The sequence below is a fragment of the Bombina bombina genome, unplaced genomic scaffold (genome assembly GCF_027579735.1).
Source record: "Bombina bombina isolate aBomBom1 unplaced genomic scaffold, aBomBom1.pri scaffold_480, whole genome shotgun sequence".
Classification (NCBI taxonomy): Eukaryota; Metazoa; Chordata; class Amphibia; order Anura; family Bombinatoridae; genus Bombina; species Bombina bombina.
This window is the reverse complement of record NW_026512338.1, coordinates 18,294-39,361: the sequence shown is the minus strand read 5'-3', so window position 1 is coordinate 39,361 and position 21,068 is coordinate 18,294. Positions and strand designations below refer to the sequence as shown.

General features: G+C 38.6%; 1 protein-coding gene across 1 annotated transcript in view; it reads left to right on the top strand.

Moving 5' to 3' along the window:
- Nucleotides 1-21,068, top strand: part of LOC128644243 (cilia- and flagella-associated protein 46-like) — a gene marked incomplete at both ends in the record, with an annotated part of 384,741 nt that overhangs the window by 350,305 nt on the left and 13,368 nt on the right. The window contains 2 exon segments of the mRNA XM_053696926.1: nt 29-141; nt 19,999-20,080. Of these exon segments, the coding sequence (XP_053552901.1) occupies nt 29-141; nt 19,999-20,080 (195 nt within the window).

Genomic DNA, 21,068 nt, shown 5'->3' with positions numbered 1-21,068 from the left:
TTTTAAAATGTTTTTTGTTTTTTTCCAGCCATGGTGAATGGGAAAATGTAATGAACAATTGCAGTGCATTTGTCTTTTATGGAACAGAGAGATTCCTGAATAATATTTTGCTTGATAAGTTGGTTGCAATGAATTTTACAGGTAAGACTGGAAGTAGAAAGGTGAATATGTTACAATGAAAGTATAAGGAAAATTCATAAAATACTAGAAGAAATTATATATCATGTTTATATAATGCATACCATTTAATTTGACCATAGCTATGAAAAGATAAATGTCATGAATACCTCGTGATTTAGATATTAAGGGGTTAATATTCTTTAGCCTGTGAGCTAAAAGCATTTGTTTTTCAAGAAGAAATGTGTTGCTGTGTTTATGTGCGGTGTGTTTTCCTTTGATAAACCAGACTCCCTTTATAAATAGTTTCAGAGTTTCGTTTAACCAAATGTTATTGTATTTCCATTGATGCATTACACAAGTAAAAGTGTCAGCTCAAGAGACAATAAGCAGTGCACTCTCCAAAGAACAGAAAAGGTTAATAAGAGGACACTAGTACAATTTAAGATATGTTTTTAAACATGTTATGACACTAGATGAGGGAAATAGGACAACCATGTCATATTTGGTACCAAACTAATTCTCAGGATGTCCCCGGGAAGTTGCTTATATAGGTGAACACGCTGAATATGCCTATTTGAAGTTGTAAGGTGTTCTATGATTTCAGCCAAAGGTGCTGAGCTTTATGACAGGTCATAAAAGAGAGGGGTGGATATTTCCCTAGCCCCCTCTGTAAGAAGGTTGGCTCAGGCAATCTGATATCATGGAAAGAGGTATAAAATTTTGAAAGCATTCATTCTTGGGAGGCTGTATGCTGCAGCGTGAGTGACCATCTTCCTGACCCATCTCCCTGGGGTAGATACCAAAGCTAGTAAAGTGTAAGGTTTCTGTTATTTCTCCTTTTTATTTTAAAACTGTTTGCTTGTGTATAATTCTATTGGTTAACATCTTTTTAATAATAATGCATTGTGCTAATTTTTCGCATAATAATAAATTAAATTATTACGTTTTTTGCCTTTATCTAATATTTGAACCATGTTACTGAAAGAGACTGGTAGTATTTGGTATTGTTATTTTTTGCTAAATTGTATTCTGGAAGTTAATTTGTAAGTCTGGGTTTTAACTTAGGATTTCCCAAATAATATATCGTAAGTGGTGGCAGTTGAGAGGTAGTTTAGTGTAGGTGGCGTTAGAGGGGAATTTGGGCATTTTTCTAAGTCTAGGACAGACTAGAGAGTGTTAACCCTTGCACCCAAATAAGTCACAGCTTGCCTGGAGTGGCTGGACTGTGACAGATTAGTGAAAGTGGAAAGGGTCTGTTAACCCTTTCTGTGCTAAACAAGTGAATGACGCAGGGTTGGTTAACCCTGGTCATCACAGTAGAATTTATGTGTATATTTTTATAAATGACTGTACAAACTGACTTAAAAGTCAAGTTTGAAAAACACATTTGATTACAAGTATTTTTGCAATACATTGGTCGATTACAACCCCTTAGAAACAAAGAAAAAAAAAATTATCTACAAAAATCCCCATAGGCTTTAAAGGGATACTAAACCCACATTTTTTTATTTCATGATTCAGACAGAGCAGGCCATTTGAAGCAACTTTCTAATTTACTCCTATTATCTCTTGCTATCTTTATTTGAAAAAGCAGGAATCTAAGCTAAGGAGCCGGCCCATCTTTTATAAAGCACCCTGTATGGCGCTTGCTGATTGGTGTTTATATTTAGCCATCAATCAGCAAGCGCAACCCAGGGGCTGAACCAAAAATGGTCTGGCTGCTAAGCTTACAGTCTTGCTTTTCAAATAAAGATAGCAAGAGAACAAAGAAAAAATATAATAGGAGTAAATTAGAAACTTCAAAACCATACTTGCAAAGAAAGGATTGAATTAATACCAATATCAATCAAAGAAAGACAAAGGCTGCACAGTGGTTACTAACGCTTTATTACTACATGTGGGTGTGACTTAATAATCCAGACCGTCTATCCTCCACCCAAATTTCATATGGTACACTATTGCATAAAATTATAGAACTAGCACCACAGGCTATGTATACACACTATTCAGGATATCTTATGAAACAGACATATTAACTGCAAACGGCTACTAAACTAGACCAGCATAGATCATGGTGTACAAAGAAACAACCAGTTGTAATGAAAAAGACACAATGATAATATATCAGGTCCTGCAGTATAGAAAAATTGCAACAGTTGCCAAGTGAGAACATGGGGCCCCAATGCTTAAAGTAGAGTGAGTGAGATCTCAAAAACCAGGCACATAAGTGTAGAAAACACACTCTGGTATTAAACGCTCAAAAGATGACTTCTAATTCCCAACAGGTTCGGATTTTCAAAGCAGTTTTTTCTTCCTTCCAACCTGTGTAATTATCGTAGTAGACAGTGATTTAAAGCAGATATAGACCAGTCAGAACTTAGACTTATGGGGAACTGTTACATCAAATATCCCACCAGGGGGTTAGCAGTCCGTACAGTGTGTAAATAAATCCAGGCTGTTAGGGAGTTTTTGCAAGACTATAAAGCCAAACCTTACCGTGATTTCAACATATTCATTCACCGCTAAACAGCACACCGGGTACCTTGTTATACATGCGGTCTGGCTTAAAATTTCAATCGGTAGGTTGGCGTCTTCACTTGCTGAGCTCCAAAAAACAATTTTCACCTCTCCTGGTGCAGTGTTCACACAACCTGTATGATAGCTGTTACATCAGTGTTAATTCTAAGTCATGACGCGTTTCTCCCCTCCCACAAAGGGCTGAGTGTCGGGGCCTCATCAGATGTGTCTGTAAGGGGGTGTGCTTGGTATTTATCCAGTCACTGGTCCATAATACCGCCCCCATCCTATACGATCACTGTGTGTCAGATGTTCATCAAGTGCTCTAATTATAGTATGCTTCCGTTACCAGACATGAAACTGATTGCCAAATATTTACATTTAAAATTATTTACATTCACGCAGTATTAGTTTTCTCAAGTATGTTACCTGTTATAGTTATTTACAGAGAACTTAATATTTCTATACCTTAGTTTATTTGATAAAACAAATCATTTGAACAAATTTTAGTGGGAGCTACAGTGAGGTTATACGCCTGTATTTATTCGTCAGTTATTGGATAAATAACCCAAATGATCTTCCAAAGATATACTTATTTCTCCAAATATCAGATAATTTTAAGCAAATAAAGAATCATTTATTACCTAGTGATACAATTGATGTAGATCTTAATAACCAATGCTTCACAATTGTGGTCATTATGCTTAAAGCGTAATTTACCATCATTAGGATCACACCCCTTTTTACTGAACAACATTTTTATAGAGGCATATTTAGATAGGTCCAGCTGTAATTCATCATAAATTTATTGTGACAGAGCTTATGCTGTTCTACAAGAAGCATACATATTCAATTTTCTCATTAAGGCCTATAGGGCTAAGGGTGTTTAACCTAAAAATCCATCTAGATTCATGTTGCAAAATTATTCTATCAAGGTCCCCCCATGTCTACTTTCCTTCAACTGCTCAATGCCCATAATTTTCAATTTGGTATGATCCGAGTTGTGGCAGGATTTAAAATGTCTTGCTACTGTACTATTAAGATCTACATCAATTGTATCACTAGGTAATAAATGATTATTTCTGTAAATAATTATCTAGAACAGGTAACATACTTGAGAAAACTAATACTGCGTGAATGTAAATTAATTTTAAATGTAAATATTTGGCAATCAGTTTCATGTCTGGTAATCGAAGCATAATATAATTAGAGCACTTGATGAACATCTGACACACAGTGATCGTATAGGATGGGGGCAGTATTATGGACCATCGATAAATACCAAGCACACCCCCATACAGACACATCTGATGAGGCCCCGACACTCAGCCCTTTGAGGGAGGGGAGAAACGCGTCATGACTGAGGATTAACACTGATGTAACAGCTATCATACAGGCTGTGTGAACACTGCACCAGGAGAGGTGAAAATTGTATTTTGGAGCTCAGCAAGTGAAGACGCCAACCTACTGATTGAACTCTTAAGCCAGAGCGCATGTATAACAAGGTACCCGGTGTGCTGTTTAGCGGTGAATGAATATGTTGAAATCACGTAAGGTTTGGCTTTATAGTCTTGCAAAAACTCCCTAATAGCCCGGATTTATTTACACACTGTACGGACTGCTAACCCCCTGGTGGGATATTTGATGTAACAGTTCCCCATAAGTCTAAGTTCTGACTGGTCTATATCTGCTTTAGGTCACTGTCTACTACGATAATTACACAGGTTGGAAGGAAGAAAAAACTGCTTTGAAAATCCGAACCTGTTGTGAATTAGCAGTCATCTTTTGAGCGTTTAATACCAGAGCGTGTTTTCTACACTTATGTGCCTGGTTTTTGAGCTCTCACTCGCTCTACTTTAAGCATTGGGGCCCCATGTTCTCACTTGGCAACTGTTGCAATTTTTCTATACTGCAGGACCTGATATATTATCATTGTGTCTTTTTCATTACAACTGGTTGTTTCTTTGTACACCATGATCTATGCTGGTCTAGCTTATTAGCCATTTACAGTTAACATGTCTGTTTCATAAGATATCCCGAATAGTGTGTACACATAGCCTGTGGTGCTAGTTCTATAATTTTATGCAATAGTGTACCATATGAAATTTGGGTGGAGGATAGACGGTCTGGATTATTAAGTCACACCCACATGTAGTAATAAAGCGTTAATAACCACTGTGAAGCCTTTGTCCTTCTTTGATTGATATTGGTATTAATTCAATCCTTTCCTTGCAAGTATGGTTTTGTAGTATTTTGGGACTGCTAGCACTGTTTTGGTATACGGATTGGAATTGAGAAGTGCACCGCTATGTTTAAACTTTTTGCCGTAAGTTAGAGCAGGCAATTTTAAGCAAGTTTCTATCTGAATCATGAAAGGAAAATGTGGGTTTGGTATCCCTTTAATGTTGTTTAAAATCATTAGTTTTTCTAATGGATTGTGAATGACCCCACACTTTGTTTCTGAGAAAAGGTTCCCCAAGTTATGTGGCAACATTTTTCATGCATGATGTTCCCTAGAATATAATGGCAAGTCATATGTGACATGCAAGCAAATTAACTGCATGCACATCCATCTGACATGCATGCTGTTCCCTATAATATGCAGGAAAGTCATATGTGACATGCAAGGAAATTAACTGCATGCACACCCATCTGACATGCATGCTCAAAAAAAAGGTTAAAAATCACTGCCCTAGAATATACAGGCAAGTCGTTTGCGTGACATGCAAGCAGATTAACTGCATGCACACCCATCTGACATTCATGCTGTTCCCTAGAATATACAGGCAAGTCGTATGCGTGTGACATGCAAGCAGATTAACTGCATGCACACCCATCTGACATGCATGCTGTTCCCTAGAATATACAGGCAAGTCGTATGCGTGTGACATGCAAGCAGATTAACTGCATGCACACCCATCTGACATGCATGTTGTTCCCTAGAATATACAGGCAAGTTGTAGGCGTGTGACATGCAAGCAGATTAACTGCATGCACACCAACCTGCCATGCATGCTGTGAGTGCCGTCTGTGACATCATTACCTCCATCTGTTAAAGGAACTGCAAGCATAAAAAAAAAAAAAGGAAACTTTTTCTCAGAAGTATTTTTGCAAAGTTTAGAATATTGCAAAGATGATTCTAGAACATGTGTTTGCAAGGAGGCGCTGATGATTCTAGGCCTATATGAAATGCACTACTGGATTTTTAAAAGTTCAGTTTTATGCCCCTTCCTTATGGCCCACACAGTTGTCTTGTCTCTGGCTTTGTCTTCCACAACCTTTTTTTGATTTTTTTTTTTTGCATTTCAAGTTCTGTCTCTTTCTAAGAGTGTTTCTAGACAATGCATTTTGGGTTAGCAAAAGGTTGAACCTAATATCAACGGTGCATGTGGTATTGATGTGGGAACTCATATGTTATTACTTCTTCCTTGCAAATATAAGGCAGCTGACACCTTTAAAGGGGCAATAAAGAGATATGAAACCCCAACTTTTTCTTTCGTGATTTAGAAAGAGAATGCAATTCTAAACAACTTTCAAATTTATTTCTATTATCTAATTGCTTCATTCTCTTGATATCCTTAGTTGAAAACATATCTAGATAGGCTCAAGTAGATGCTGATTGGTGGCTGCTCACAGATGCCTCGTGTGATTGGTTCACCCCTGTGGATTGCTATTTCTTCAAGAAAGGATATCTAAGGAATGAAGCAAATTAGATAATAGAAGTAAATTGGAATGTTGTTTAAAATGGTATTCGCTATCTAAATCACAAAAGAAATGTTTTGGGTTTAATGTCCCTTTAAACACTAAATAAATGCTAGATAGAATGATGCATTGAAAGAAAAGATTAGTCTGAGAATAACATGCAGATGTATTTTTGAAAGTTTCATTAGCTGTTTAAATATTGACAAAATAAGTGTAAAGTTTTAGTGTCTGTAAAACAATGGGAGCTGCCATGTTGTAATTTAGGTTACTTTCTCTGCTGGGGCCAATTAGGAACAGTTATAAAAAGGTCACTAGAGTGTGCAGCCAATGGCTGGGGTTAATATAACCGTGTTCTGCACTTCCATTTGTAACATGAACTAAAAAGCTCACCATTTCAGAATGGAATTACAGGAAAAGGGGACAAAGTAAATAATGAAAGTTTATTGCAGATATATATGCATATATGTGTATATATGCCTGGAACTCGACATTATTTGCTCTTTGGAGTGCAGTGCTTTTTTTAGCACTTTCAGCATCATATTCCTTTCTACCTGAGCGCCTTCTCTACTTTTGCATTCTATATATATATATATATATATATATATATATATATATATATCTTCTCTACAGTTATAGATGTCAATAGATTAGTGCGCAAAATTACTTTAAAAAAGCACTTTTCAGCAATTGATGCAGATTCCTCCCTCACTTCTTACCCTCCACTTACAACATTAGACAATATTCATACTGGCTTACTTTTTAAAGACCAGTGTGATTTTAACACTTTGTTAACTCTACAACACACTACTATAAGTCACACTATTTCTACACATAATTTTACACACAAGGATCGCTCCTATTTTTACCCTGTTCAGGCGAGAAGCCCCAGCATAGAATTGTATCAAGAGACAGTCCTAAGGGACATTCTCTTACTTAGTGACTCTTTAGCAAAGACAAACACTGTTAAAACACACAACATCACACTTCTAGAGAAAGGTGCCCTCAAAGAACTAGAGGAGAATGCCGATATAGTGGTCACCCAGGCAGACAAGGGGGGAGCGGTGGTAATTCTCAACACAACAGACTATACAGAAGAGGTTAAGACCCACCTCAGTAACTCTAACACCTACACCAAATTAGATCATGACCCCACATCTATTTTCAGCCAGGAATTATATTCCTTTTTGGACACGGCACAGGAAGAGGGACACATCTCACAGGAGATTAAGGAACACTTGTTCATCAAAGATCCACTTGTCCCTACTTTCAGGGTTGTGCCAAAAATTCACAAGACCCTCACCAAGCCTCCCGGGAGACCCATCGTAGCTAGCATTGGGTCTCTCTGTGAGAGGCTTGGCGCCTGGTTAGACTCAATACTTCAGCCCATCGTAGTGGCCCTTCCTGGTTATATCAGGGATAGTGCTCACTTATTATGTCAACTTGAAGGGATCCAATGGCAGACAAATTTCCAACGGCTTACCATTGATGTAACAGCCCTGTATTCTAGCATACCTCACCGCAATGGCTTAGAAGCGTTGGGCAATATGATTAGACAATACACCCACTTTTCTAATGACTTTATAGAGTTTGTGGTCTCAACAGCTAGATTCTTACTTACGCACAACTATTTTGTCTCTGGGGGGGATTTCTACCTGCAGAATTGTGGTACAGCCATGGGGGCAAAATTTGCCCCGGCATATGCCAACTTATATATGGGCTGGCTTGAACTAAATACCATCTATGCGGATGATTTCCCCCTCAGAGACAATCTAGTAGTGTATGGTCGCTTTATAGACGATCTGATTGTTATTTGCAATCAGAGTGAGCAAAGGGAAGCCCACAGTCTGGTGGATCTACTGAATAATAATTCCCTTAATCTTGAATTTACATATGTTTCTTCAAGATCAATTGCCTACTTGGATTTACAACTGACAATATTGCTAATGACAATATTGTGTCCTCTATCTATAGAAAAGCCTTGGCACGCAACACAATACTTAGAGCTGACTCATGCCATGTAAGACATACCATTAGAGGTATACCAAAGGGACAGTATATAAGGGCACGTAGGAACTGTTCGAATCTACAACAATATAATGAACAAGCAGACAAAATAACCACCCACCTTCTAGAAAGAGGGTATAATAAAACTGCCCTGACTAGAACAGCAAATGAGGTTAGCAGAATAGATAGACATACACTTTTCTCTAGCTACAATAGTAGCAATAGACCTACTCAGACTTAACATAAAATAACATCTAATGATATAGTTTTTTCTACCCAATATAGTAGACAATATGAGGACATCTGCAAAATAATACACAAATATCTACCTATCTTACAAAGTGATAGCAAACTCAAAGACATATCGAGACAACAAATAAAGTGTGTCGCAAAAAAAGCCCCTACAGTTGGTGATAAGGTTAGGAAACATTTTACCTCTAAATCCCCACATAGTGCTAACTGGTTAACTCCTATTAAAGGTTTCTTTAGATGTGGGCGCATATGTAAAAGTTGCAACTACACTCAAAAGAGTGACCAATTCACATCTTCAGTCACAGGTAGGATTTTTCCAATTAAACAGAGGATAGACTGTACCAGCCAATTTGTGGTATACTTAGTCACATGTCAACATTGTTTTCAGCAATATGTAGGCTTAACCACACGCTCACTTAAAGACCGAATTAGGCAACATCTACTGTCATTAGAGGAGGACATCCCAAAAACACCGGTGGCAAAACATTTTCGTTCCCACGGAACACATATAAAGCACCTCTTTTCCTTTGTAGGTAATAGAACACATTAGCAAAGACATCAAAGGAGGAGATAGAATAAGTAAGCTTCAAAGGAAAGAAGCCTTTTGGATCTTTACTCTACAGACTAAATTTCCAAAAGGCATTAATAAGAGACAAGACTTGGACCTTTTCATTGACTAGTCTAGAATTTCCTCTAAAAAATCGGGTAAAACCAACTCAAGAATGGTTAAACCCAGTTCTCTCTCAGGCAGCTCCCTCTCCCTTTTCCTTGGCATATTAGTTACATTACACAAAACTTAGTTAAGTGTTCACATTTTATCAATATGAGAGGGGAAAGGGGGAGAGAGGGGAGAGGTGGTTCTTCCTCTTCGACCAGGGGGGAGAGCTATTGGTCTCTCTTTTTTTTCTTCCCTTTTCCCCTCCACAAATAGTGATACATACACATTCTCCTTTTGTTCTTTTTTATTATTGTTTTACAGCATATATTTTTTATCTATCCCAAAAAAAAAATTTTTTTAGTCCATACCATATTGAGTTTTTCATTACTCTATTTATTATTTCCTATGGCTCTAACCATGACATAGTATCTATCATAGTACATCTTTACCCAAATATTAATTTCAATCCTAGGACATTATAGTGTTTTTAGCACCACTGTCCCCTAATATTTTCTGAACAGCGTTACAGCTCCAATGGAGTAGTTAGGTGAATTAGTTCATAAACTTTTTATACCCTTCATTACAGGATCATTTTAACATTGGATACAAGTGGCAGTTTACTAGTATTCACTATATATACATATAGCCAGAATTGTTCCCAACATATACAAGTTATTTATTTTTTTCATTTTTTCATCTTCCTTAATGTTACCAATGAAATTATTAGTTAAATATTGGAATCAGTAAAGAATACTTTATTAAGTATAGATATTACCACATATACAGAAATATCTTGAGCATAGAGCTAATAGAATTAGACCTCATTTTCCATTTCTCAACAACATAATGTAATACTTTAGCATTACTTGAACTCTTTTGCCCATTACCACAATCACCAAGGTATATAAAGGCATTTACAGGTAGAAACTAGAACTCACCGTTAGCTATCAGCCCTCAATTGGCCCCAAGATAACTACCAGTACATAAAAACAACCTTTTTATTTTGTTGTATTTAATGTTGTAGTTTCTTCGAAATGCCTAGTGTGAATTCAAAAGGTCTAATATTATTTAAGTTTCTTCATCTTTATACTGCTTTTCTGTACAAAGTGAAGAAAACAATAATAGTTTTTTAAAACTGAATATCCCACAATTGTTGATCTTGCTTTGCTTATATATATTTTTTTGAAAAATGTCATTAGAATTATTAGTATAATTTAGGTAAATCCATACAAAAAACAAAAAACAAAAGAGTATATCTATTATTGCCAATATTATTATTACTCACTTGTCACTTAAATTTATTTTGCACTATTTCTTTAAGGTACTTTCTTTTTGTAAGAATTTTTAAACAATTTCATGCTTGTAATCACCATTCTCCACCCCTATTAGTGACAATTAAGATTTTACTCACATATCATTGGCCAATACCTGTATTTAACTTAACCACAGGTGAACACCTGTAGATCTCTGATGAAGCGCATGTGAGCATGCGGGAAACGCGTCAGATCTAATCCTTGCACACTGTGACTGTGTCTCTCACTTACCTGCTCTAATAAACCAACATTGGCAATAGTTCTGGAGCTCCTCGTTTTCTTTCTATATATATATATATATATATATATATATATATATATATATATATATATATATATATATATCTATATATATATATATATATATATATATATATATATATATATATATATACAGTTTGTCATTTTATATTACCATCTCAAAGTGTTTAATGTCCCTTTTAAAGTTTGAAGATGTGTTAAATAATAAATTAAATAAATAGCTATGTGTATCGACCCATAGCATCACTGTTTCTTTTCCTAATCTCTTTTTTTCGATTGCATAGTGGGACACTTTGGTCTAGATTAAAAACGCCATTTGTTCAATTAATGTTGTGCGTAAGAAAACTTGCCACTTCATTGCGAAATTATTACAGGTGTGTGCCCACCTCTCATTACAGCTGCAATTCAATTTGCAAGTAAGTCCCTATTATAATCAGTGGAGCTGCACCTCTCTCGTGACAGTTCAGAGAGCAAGTTCCACTGTGACAGAAGATATCATAAAAACCCTGAAAAAATATTACAGAAACAAATTATTTATTTATTTATTGTTTACATTGCTAGTGGTTTTCATTTTATATGCGAGAGATCACATATTGGGCAGCTCACGCTACTAATATCAGGAGCACCCACTAATACAATTCTGGAAAATATAGGTAAAGGTATTCTCAATTAATTTTGAACATGATGCCCTCAACAACCGCAAAGGGACATGAAACCCAAAAATGTACTTTCATGATTCAGATAGAGCATGAAATTTTATACAACTTTCTAATTTGCTATCTATATGGCAGCAGTTTTGCAAGAATGTTATCCATATGCAAGAGCACTAAATGGCAGCGCTATTTCCTGCTATATAGTGCTCCCGATGCCTAACTAGGTATCTCTTCAACACAGGGACGCAACAAATATCATGGGGACACAACAAATTTGATAATAGAAGTAAATTGGATTTTTTTTTTTATTATTATTATTAAACCCATTTGAATCTGAGTCTGAATCGCAAAATAATATTTTTGTGTTTCATATCCCTTAAAAAGTGTCTATGAATCTAGATCTCTGTCTCCCTTTTCATCTCACAATCTCCAAACTTCCACACTAATAGTATTCTTCTCTTGCATTCCTCTGTCTCTTTTTATTATTCTCTCATTCTCTCTTGAAAATAATTGCTATGTTGTGCAAAGACTTACTGTGATCTGGCAAAAGCTAAGTAGATCAAATGATTGTCAAATTTTAAATCTAAACTCACAGTAACAATCATGCTTTAAGTATATAAAAACAAAAGAAAATTAAAGGGACATAAAACCCCAAAAAATTCTTTCAGATTCAGATCGAGAATATAATTTCTCTTGATAAGTGTATCCAGTCCACGGATCATCCATTATTTGTGGGATATTCTCCTTCCCAACAGGAAGTTGCAAGAGGATCACCCACAGCAGAGCTGCTATATAGCTCCTCCCCTAACTGCCATATCCAGTCATTCTCTTGCAACTCTCAACAAAGATGGAGGTAGTAAGAGGAGAGTGGTGTATTATAGTTAGTTTCTTAACTTCAATCAAAAGTTTGTTATTTTTAAATGGTACCGGAGTGTACTGTTTTATCAAAGGCAGCATTAGAAGAAGAATCTGCCTGTGATTTCTATGATCTTAGCAGAAGTAACTAAGATCCATTGCCGTTCTCACATATTCTGAGGAGTGAGGTAACTTCAGAGAGGGAATGGCGTGCAGGTTTTCCTGCAATAAGGTATGTGCAGTAAACATATTTCTAGGGATGGAACTTGCTAGAAAAATGCTGCTGATACCGGATTAATGTAAGTTAAATGCAGTGATTTAATAGCGACTGGTATCAGGCTTATTAATAGAGATACATACTCTTATAAAAGTGTAATATAAAACGTTTGCTGGCATGTTTAATCGTTTTTATATATGCTTTAGTGATAAAATTACAAACTGTGACATTCAGCAGTCCCCTGCATGCTATAGGACATCTCTGATGGGCTCAAAAGGCTTCAAAAGTAGGAGCTGTGGAAGTTGTTATGACTGTTTAAAAAACATATTTTTCGTTTTGTTAATCTGTTTTTTTGTATTAAGGGGTTAATCATCCATTTGCAAGTGGGTGCAATGCTCTGCTAACTTGTTACATACACTGTAAAAACTTTGTTAGTGTAACTGCCTTTTTTCACTGTTATTTCAAATTTTGCCAAAATTTGTTTCTCTTAAAGGCACAGTAACGTTTTTTATATTGCTTGTTAACTTTGTTTAAAGTGTTTTCCAAGCTTGCTAGTCTCATTGCTAGTCTGTACAAACATGTCTGACACAGAGGAAACTACTTGTTCATTATGTTTAAAAGCCATGGTGGAGCCCCATAGGAGAATGTGTACTAAATGTATTGATTTCACCTTAAACAGTAAAGATCAGTCTTTATCTATAAAAGAATTGTCACCAGAGGGGTCTGTCGAGGGGGAAGTTATGCCGACTAACTCTCCCCACGTGTCGGACCCTTCGCCTCCCGCTCGAGGGACGCACGCTAATATGGCGCCAAGTACATCAGGGATGCCCATAGCGATTACTTTGCAGGACATGGCTGCAATCATGAATAATACCCTGTCACAGGTATTAGCCAGATTGCCTGAATTGAGAGGCAAGCGCGATAGCTCTGGGGTTAGACGAGATACAGAGTGCGTAGATGCTGTAAGAGCCATGTCTGATACTGCGTCACAATATGCAGAACCTGAGGACGGAGAGCTTCAGTCTGTGGGTGACGTCTCTGAATCGGGGAGACCTGATTCAGAGATTTCTAATTTTAAATTTAAGCTTGAGAACCTCCGTGTGTTACTTGGGGAGGTATTAGCTGCTCAGAATGACTGTGACACAATTGCAGTGCCAGAGAAATTGTGTAGGCTGGATAAATACTATGCAGTGCCAGTGAGTACTGATGTTTTTCCAATACCTAAAAGGCTTACAGAAATTATTAGTAAGGAGTGGGATAGACCCGGTGTGCCCTTTTCCCCACCTCCTATATTTAGCAAAAATGTTTCCAATAGATGCCACTACACGGGACTTATGGCAGACAGTCCCTAAGGTGGAGGGAGCAGTTTCTACTTTAGCAAAGCGTACCACTATCCCGGTTGAGGACAGTTGTGCTTTTTCAGATCCAATGGATAAAAAATTAGAGGGTTACCTTAAGAAAATGTTTATTCAACAAGGTTTTTATTTTACAGCCCCTTGCATGCATTGCGCCTGTCACTGCTGCGGCGGCGTTCTGGTTTGAGGCCCTGGAAGAGGCCATCCATACAGCTCCATTGACTGAAATTATTGACAAGCTTAGAACACTTAAGCTAGCTAACTCATTTGTTTCTGATGCCATTGTTCATTTGACTAAACTAACGGCTAAGAATTCCGGATTCGCCATCCAGGCGCGTAGGGCGCTATGGCTTAAATCCTGGTCAGCTGATGTGACTTCAAAGTCTAAATTACTTAACATTCCTTTCAAGGGGCAGACCTTATTCGGGCCTGGTTTGAAAGAAATTATTGCTGACATTACTGGAGGTAAGGGTCATACCCTTCCTCAGGACAGGGCCAAATCAAGGGCCAAACAGTCTAATTTTCGTGCCTTTCGAAATTTCAAGGCAGGTGCAGGATCAGCTCCCTCTACTTCAAAACAAGAGGGAACTTTTCCTCAATCTAAGCAGGCCTGGAAACCTACCCAGTCCTGGAACAAGGGCAAGCAGGCCGAAAGCCTGCTGCTGCCTCCAAGACAGCATGAAGGAGCGGCCCCCTATCCGACAACGGATCTAGTAGGGGGCAGACTCTCTCTTTTCGCCCAGGCATGGGCAAGAGATGTTCAGGATCCCTGGGCGTTGGAGATCATATCTCAGGGATATCTTCTGGACTTCAAAGCTTCTCCCCCACAAGGGAGATTTCACCTTTCAAGATTATCTGCAAACCAGATAAAGAAAGAGGCATTCCTAAGCTGCGTGCAAGACCTCCTTGTAATGGGAGTGATCCATCCAGTTCCGCGGACGGAACAAGGACAGGGGTTTTATTCAAATCTGTTTGTGGTTCCCAAAAAAGAGGGACCCTTCAGACCAATTTTGGATCTAAAGATCCTAAACAAATTCCTCAGAGTTCCATCATTCAAGATGGAAACTATTCTAACCATTTTACCCATGATCCAAGAGGGTCAGTACATGACCACAGTGGACTTAAAGGATGCCTACCTTCACATTCCGATCCACAAGAATCATCATCGGTTCCTGAGGTTTGCCTTTCTAGGCAGGCATTACCAGTTTGTAGCTCTTCCATTCGGGTTGGCTACAGCCCCAAGAATTTTTACAAAGGTTCTGGGTTCACTTCTGGCGGTTCTAAGACCGCGAGGCATAGCGGTGGCTCCTTACCTAGACGACATCCTGATACAGGCGTCAAGCTTTCAAATTGCCAAGTCTCATACAGAGATAGTTCTGGCATTTCTGAGGTCGCATGGGTGGAAAGTGAACGAAGAAAAGAGTTCTCTATCTCCTCTCACAAGGGTTTCCTTCCTAGGGACTCTGATAGATTCTATAGAAATGAAAATTTACCTGACGGAGTCCAGGTTATCAAAACTTCTAAATGCTTGCCGTGTTCTTCACTCCATTCCGCGCCCCACGGTGGCTTAATGGTAGCGGCGATGGACATAGTGCCATTTGCGCGCCTGCATCTCAGACCGCTGCAATTATGCATGCTCAGTCAGTGGAATAGGGATTACACAGATTTGTCCCCTCTACTAAATCTGGATCAGGAAACCAGAGATTCTCTTCTCTGGTGGTTATCTCGGGTCCATCTGTCCAAAGGTATGACCTTTCGCAGGCCAGATTGGACCATTGTAACAACAGACGCCAGCCTTCTAGGTTGGGGTGCAGTCTGGAACTCCCTGAAGGCTCAGGGTTCATGGACTCAGGAGGAGAAACTCCTCCCAATAAATATTCTGGAGTTAAGAGCAATATTCAATGCTCTTCTAGCTTGGCCTCAGTTAGCAACACTGAGGTTCATCAGATTTCAGTCGGACAACATCACGACTGTGGCTTACATCATCCATCAAGGGGGGACCAGGAGTTCCCTAGCGATGTCAGAAGTCTCCAAGATAATTCGCTGGGCAGAGACTCACTCTTGCCACCTATCAGCGATCCATATCCCAGGGGTAGAGAACTGGGAGGCGGATTTTCTAAGTCGTCAGACTTTTCATCCGGGGGAGTGGGAACTCCATCCGGAGGTGTTTGCTCAATTGGTTCTCCATTGGGGCAAACCAGAACTGGATCTCATGGCGTCTCGCCAGGACGCCAAGCTTCCTTGTTACGGATCCAGGTCCAGGGACCCAGAAGCGGCACTGATAGATGCTCTAGCAGCGCCTTGGTTCTTCAACCTGGCCTATGTGTTTCCACCGTTTCCTCTGCTCCCTCGTCTGATTGCCAAAATCAAACAGGAGAGAGCATCGGTGATATTGATAGCGCCTGCGTGGCCACGCAGGACCTGGTATGCAGACCTAGTGGACATGTCATCCTTTCCACCATGGACTCTGCCTCTGAGACAAGACCTTCTAATACAAGGTCCTTTCAATCATCCAAATCTACTTTCTCTGAGACTGACTGCATGGAGATTGAACGCTTGATCCTATCAAAGCGTGGCTTCTCCGAGTCAGTAATTGATACATTAATACAGGCACGAAAGCCTGTCACCAGCAAAATTTACCACAAGATTTGGCGTAAATATCTTCATTGGTATGAATCCAAGAATTACTCATGGAGTAGGGTTAGGATTCCTAGGATATTGTCCTTCCTCCAAGAGGGTTTGGACAAAGGACTATCAGCTAATTCTTTAAAGGGACAGATTTCTGCTCTGTCTACAGGGAGTGCAGAATTATTAGGCAAGTTGTATTTTTGAGGATTAATTTTATTATTGAACAACAACCATGTTCTCAATGAACCCAAAAAACTCATTAATATCAAAGCTGAATAGTTTTGGAAGTAGTTTTTAGTTTGTTTTTAGTTATAGCTATTTTAGGGGGATATCTGTGTGTGCAGGTGACTATTACTGTGCATAATTATTAGGCAACTTAACAAAAAACAAATATATACCCATTTCAATTATTTATATTTACCAGTGAAACCAATATAACATCTCAACATTCACAAATATACATTTCTGACATTCAAAAACAAAACAAAAACAAATCAGTGACCAATATAGCCACCTTTCTTTGCAAGGACACTCAAAAGCCTGCCATCCATGGATTCTGTCAGTGTTTTGATCTGTTCACCATCAACATTGCGTGCAGCAGCAACCACAGCCTCCCAGACACTGTTCAGAGAGGTGTACTGTTTTCCCTCCTTGTAAATCTCACATTTGATGATGGACCACAGGTTCTCAATGGGGTTCAGATCAGGTGAACAAGGAGGCCATGTTGTTAGATTTTCTTCTTTTATACCCTTTCTTGCCAGCCATGCTGTGGAGTACTTGGACGCGTGTGATGGAGCATTGTCCTGCATGAAAATCATGTTTTTCTTGAAGGATGCAGACTTCTTCCTGTACCACTGCTTGAAGAAGGTGTCTTCCAGAAACTGGCAGTAGGACTGGGAGTTGAGCTTGACTCCATCCTCAACCCGAAAAGGCCCCACAAGCTCATCTTTGATGATACCAGCCCAAACCAGTACTCCACCTCCACCTTGCTGGCGTCTGAGTCGGACTGGAGCTCTCTGCCCTTTACCAATCCAGCCACGGGCCCATCCATCTGGCCCATCAAGACTCACTCTCATTTCATCAGTTCATAAAACCTTAGAAAAATCAGTCTTGAGATATTTCTTGGCCCAGTCTTGACGTTTCAGCTTGTGTGTCTTGTTCAGTGGTGGTCGTCTTTCAGCCTTTCTTACCTTGGCCATGTCTCTGAGTATTGCACACCTTGTGCTTTTGGGCACTCCAGTGATGTTGCAGCTCTGAAATATGGCCAAACTGGTGGCAAGTGGCATCTTGGCAGCTGCACGCTTGACTTTTCTCAGTTCATGGGCAGTTATTTTGCGCCTTGGTTTTTCCACACGCTTCTTGTGACCCTGTTGACTATTTTGAATGAAACGCTTGATTGTTCGATGATCACGCTTCAGAAGCTTTGCAATTTTAAGAGTGCTGCATCCCTCTGCAAGATATCTCACTATTTTTGACTTTTCTAAGCCTGTCAAGTCCTTCTTTTGACCCATTTTGCCAAAGGAAAGGAAGTTGCCTAATAATTATGCACACCTGATATAGGGTGTTGATGTCATTAGACCACACCCCTTATCATTACAGAGATGCACATCACCTAATATGCTTAATTGGTAGTAGGCTTTCGAGCCTATACAGCTTGGAGTAAGACAACATGCATAAAGAGGATGATGTGGTCAAAATACTCATTTGCCTAATAATTCTGCACTCCCTGTATTCTTTTACACAAGCGTCTGGCAGAAGTTCCAGACGTTCAGGCATTTTGTCAGGCTTTAGTTAGAATTAAGCCTGTGTTTAAACCTGTTGCTCCCCCATGGAGCTTAAACTTGGTTCTTAAAGTTCTTCAAGGGGTTCCGTTTGAACCCCTTCATTCTATTGATATCAAACTTCTATCATGGAAAGTTCTTTTTCTGATGGCTATTTCCTCGGCTCGAAGAGTCTCGGAGTTATCTGCCTTACATTGTGATTCTTCTTATCTGATCTTTCATTCAGATAAACCTGGGTTTTTACCTAAGGTGGTTTCAATCAAGTGATTGTTGTTCTATCATTATGCCCTAATCCTTCTTCAAAGAAGGAACGTCTTTTGCATAATGTAGACGTAGTCCGTGTATTGAAGTTTTACTTGCAGGCTACTAAAGATTTTCGCCAAACATCTCACCTGTTTGTTATTTACTCTGGACAGAGGAGAGGTCAAAAGGCCTCGGCAACCTCTCTTTCTTTTTGGCTTCGGAGTATAATCCGTTTAGCATATGAGACTGTTGGACAGCAGCCCCCTGAAAGAATTACAGCTCATTCTACTAGAGCTGTGGCTTCCACCTGGGCCTTTAAAAATGAAGCCTCTGTTGAACAGGTTTGCAAGGCTGCGACTTGGTCTTCGCTTCATACCTTTTCAAAATTTTACAAATTTGATACTTTTGCTTCTTCAGAGGCTGTTTTTGGGAGAAAGGTTCTACAGGCAGTGGTTCCTTCCATTTAAGTTCCTGCCTTGTCCCTCCCATCATCCGTGTACTTAAGCTTTGGTATTGGTATCCCACAAGTAATGGATGATCCGTGGACTGGATACACTTAACAAGAGAAAACATAATTTATGCTTACCTGATAAATGTATTTCTTTTGTAGTGTATCCAGTCCACGGCCCGCCCTGTCCTTTTAAGGCAGGTCTAAATTTTAATTAAACTTCAGTCACCACTGCACCCTATGGTTTCTCCTTTCTCGGCTTGTTTCGGTCGAATGACTGGATATGGCAGTTAGGGGAGGAGCTATATAGCAGCTCTGCTGTGGGTGATCCTCTTGCAACTTCCTGTTGGGAAGGAGAATATCCCACAAGTAATGGATGATCTGTGGACTGGATAGACTACAAGAGAAATAAATTTATCAGGTAAGCATAAACTTTCCAATTGACTTTTATTATCTAATGTGCTTTTGTTCTTTTAGCATCCTTTGTTTAAAAAGCAGCAATGCACTACTGGGAGTAGGGTTGCCACCTTGGCCATGTTTTCCTGGACACTTATGAGTTACACATGCTGCAGGGTGTGCGGGGAGCAACATAAATTGTGCTGTTCATCAGCACTAGTCATGTGATGTCCAGAGGCACAATACATGTTCCGCCCTGCTTACCCTGCAGTATGTATAAGTCATAAGTGTCCAGGAAAACATGGCCGAGGTGGCAACTCTAACTGGGAGCTAATTAACGCTCTGGGTGAGACAATAACATGAAGCATATATGTGCAGCAAACCAATCAGCAGCTCCTGAGCCTACCTAGGTAGCCTTTTGAACAAAGGATACCAAGAATACAAAACAAATTAGATAATATAATTAAATTGGAAAGTTGTTTAAAATCACATGCTCTACCTGAATCATGAAAGAAAAAAAATAGTGTTTCATGTCCCTTTAAGTTTATTAAATTGAAAATGATGTCATTTTCATACATGAAATAATTTTTTTCAGAGTGCCAGATGATGATTCTACTAGACCTGGTTCGAACAAATCGTAGCTTCCTAAGACAGTCAAAAGTCGATGTGCAAAAAAGGTATGCAATTGTATGTAAAATGCATATGATGTGCAATGTGTTCATTGTATTAGTTCAATACAAAATCAGTGTTTTAAAATTATTTAAAACTGACATTCTAATATATTTTACATGGTTGTGCATTCATAAAAAGACGTATCCCTCGAAAAAAACTTTTTAGTACAGTATGTTTATCTTATTTAATTTCTGTGGTTAGAAAGGAACATATATAAATAAACTTCTGCATTGTCAAACAATCACTGTGTATCATGTTGTAAGATCAGAATCTGATATCTGCAGCTTACAATCTAGCCCTTGGGGGGATGGCAAAAACAAAAACAAATATTCATAGCTAATTAACAGAAAACAAAGGAAAATAATAAAAGTATTTTTTTACTACACATAATAAAACATTTTATGGAGGATGCATTCTTTTTTTAATTTAACGTTACTTTAAAAAAAAAAAAACCTATAAACATTGCTTTGCTTTAGCAATGTGCACATTCTCCAATTTATCATTCATATGGCTCCATTTTTGAATCTTGAATCTATGCTCAGAAGTGGCAGACTTAAATCATCCCAAACTATAAAACAGAAGCAAGAAGCATAATTCAGCATGTGACCATTCAAGACCTATTTTTCATTTAATCATGCAGATTAGGTAAATCACTTAAAGGGACAGTAAAGTCAAAATTAAACGTTAATGATTCAGACAGCGTATACAACTTTAAACAACTTTCCAATTCACTTCAGTTATAACAGTTGCTTTCTTCACTTAGTGGAAGAGGAAACCTAGGTAGGCTCAGAAGCAGCAATGCACTGCTGGGAGCTAGCTGGTTATTTGTTGCTGCACATATATGCTTGTCATTGGCTCATGAGATGTGTTCAGCTAGCTCCCAGTAGTGCAATGTTACTCCACTGCCCACTCTTCTACAAATGATGCCCAGAGAACAAAGCAAATTTAATAATAGAAGTAAATTTGAAATTTGTATAAAATTATATCTATCTA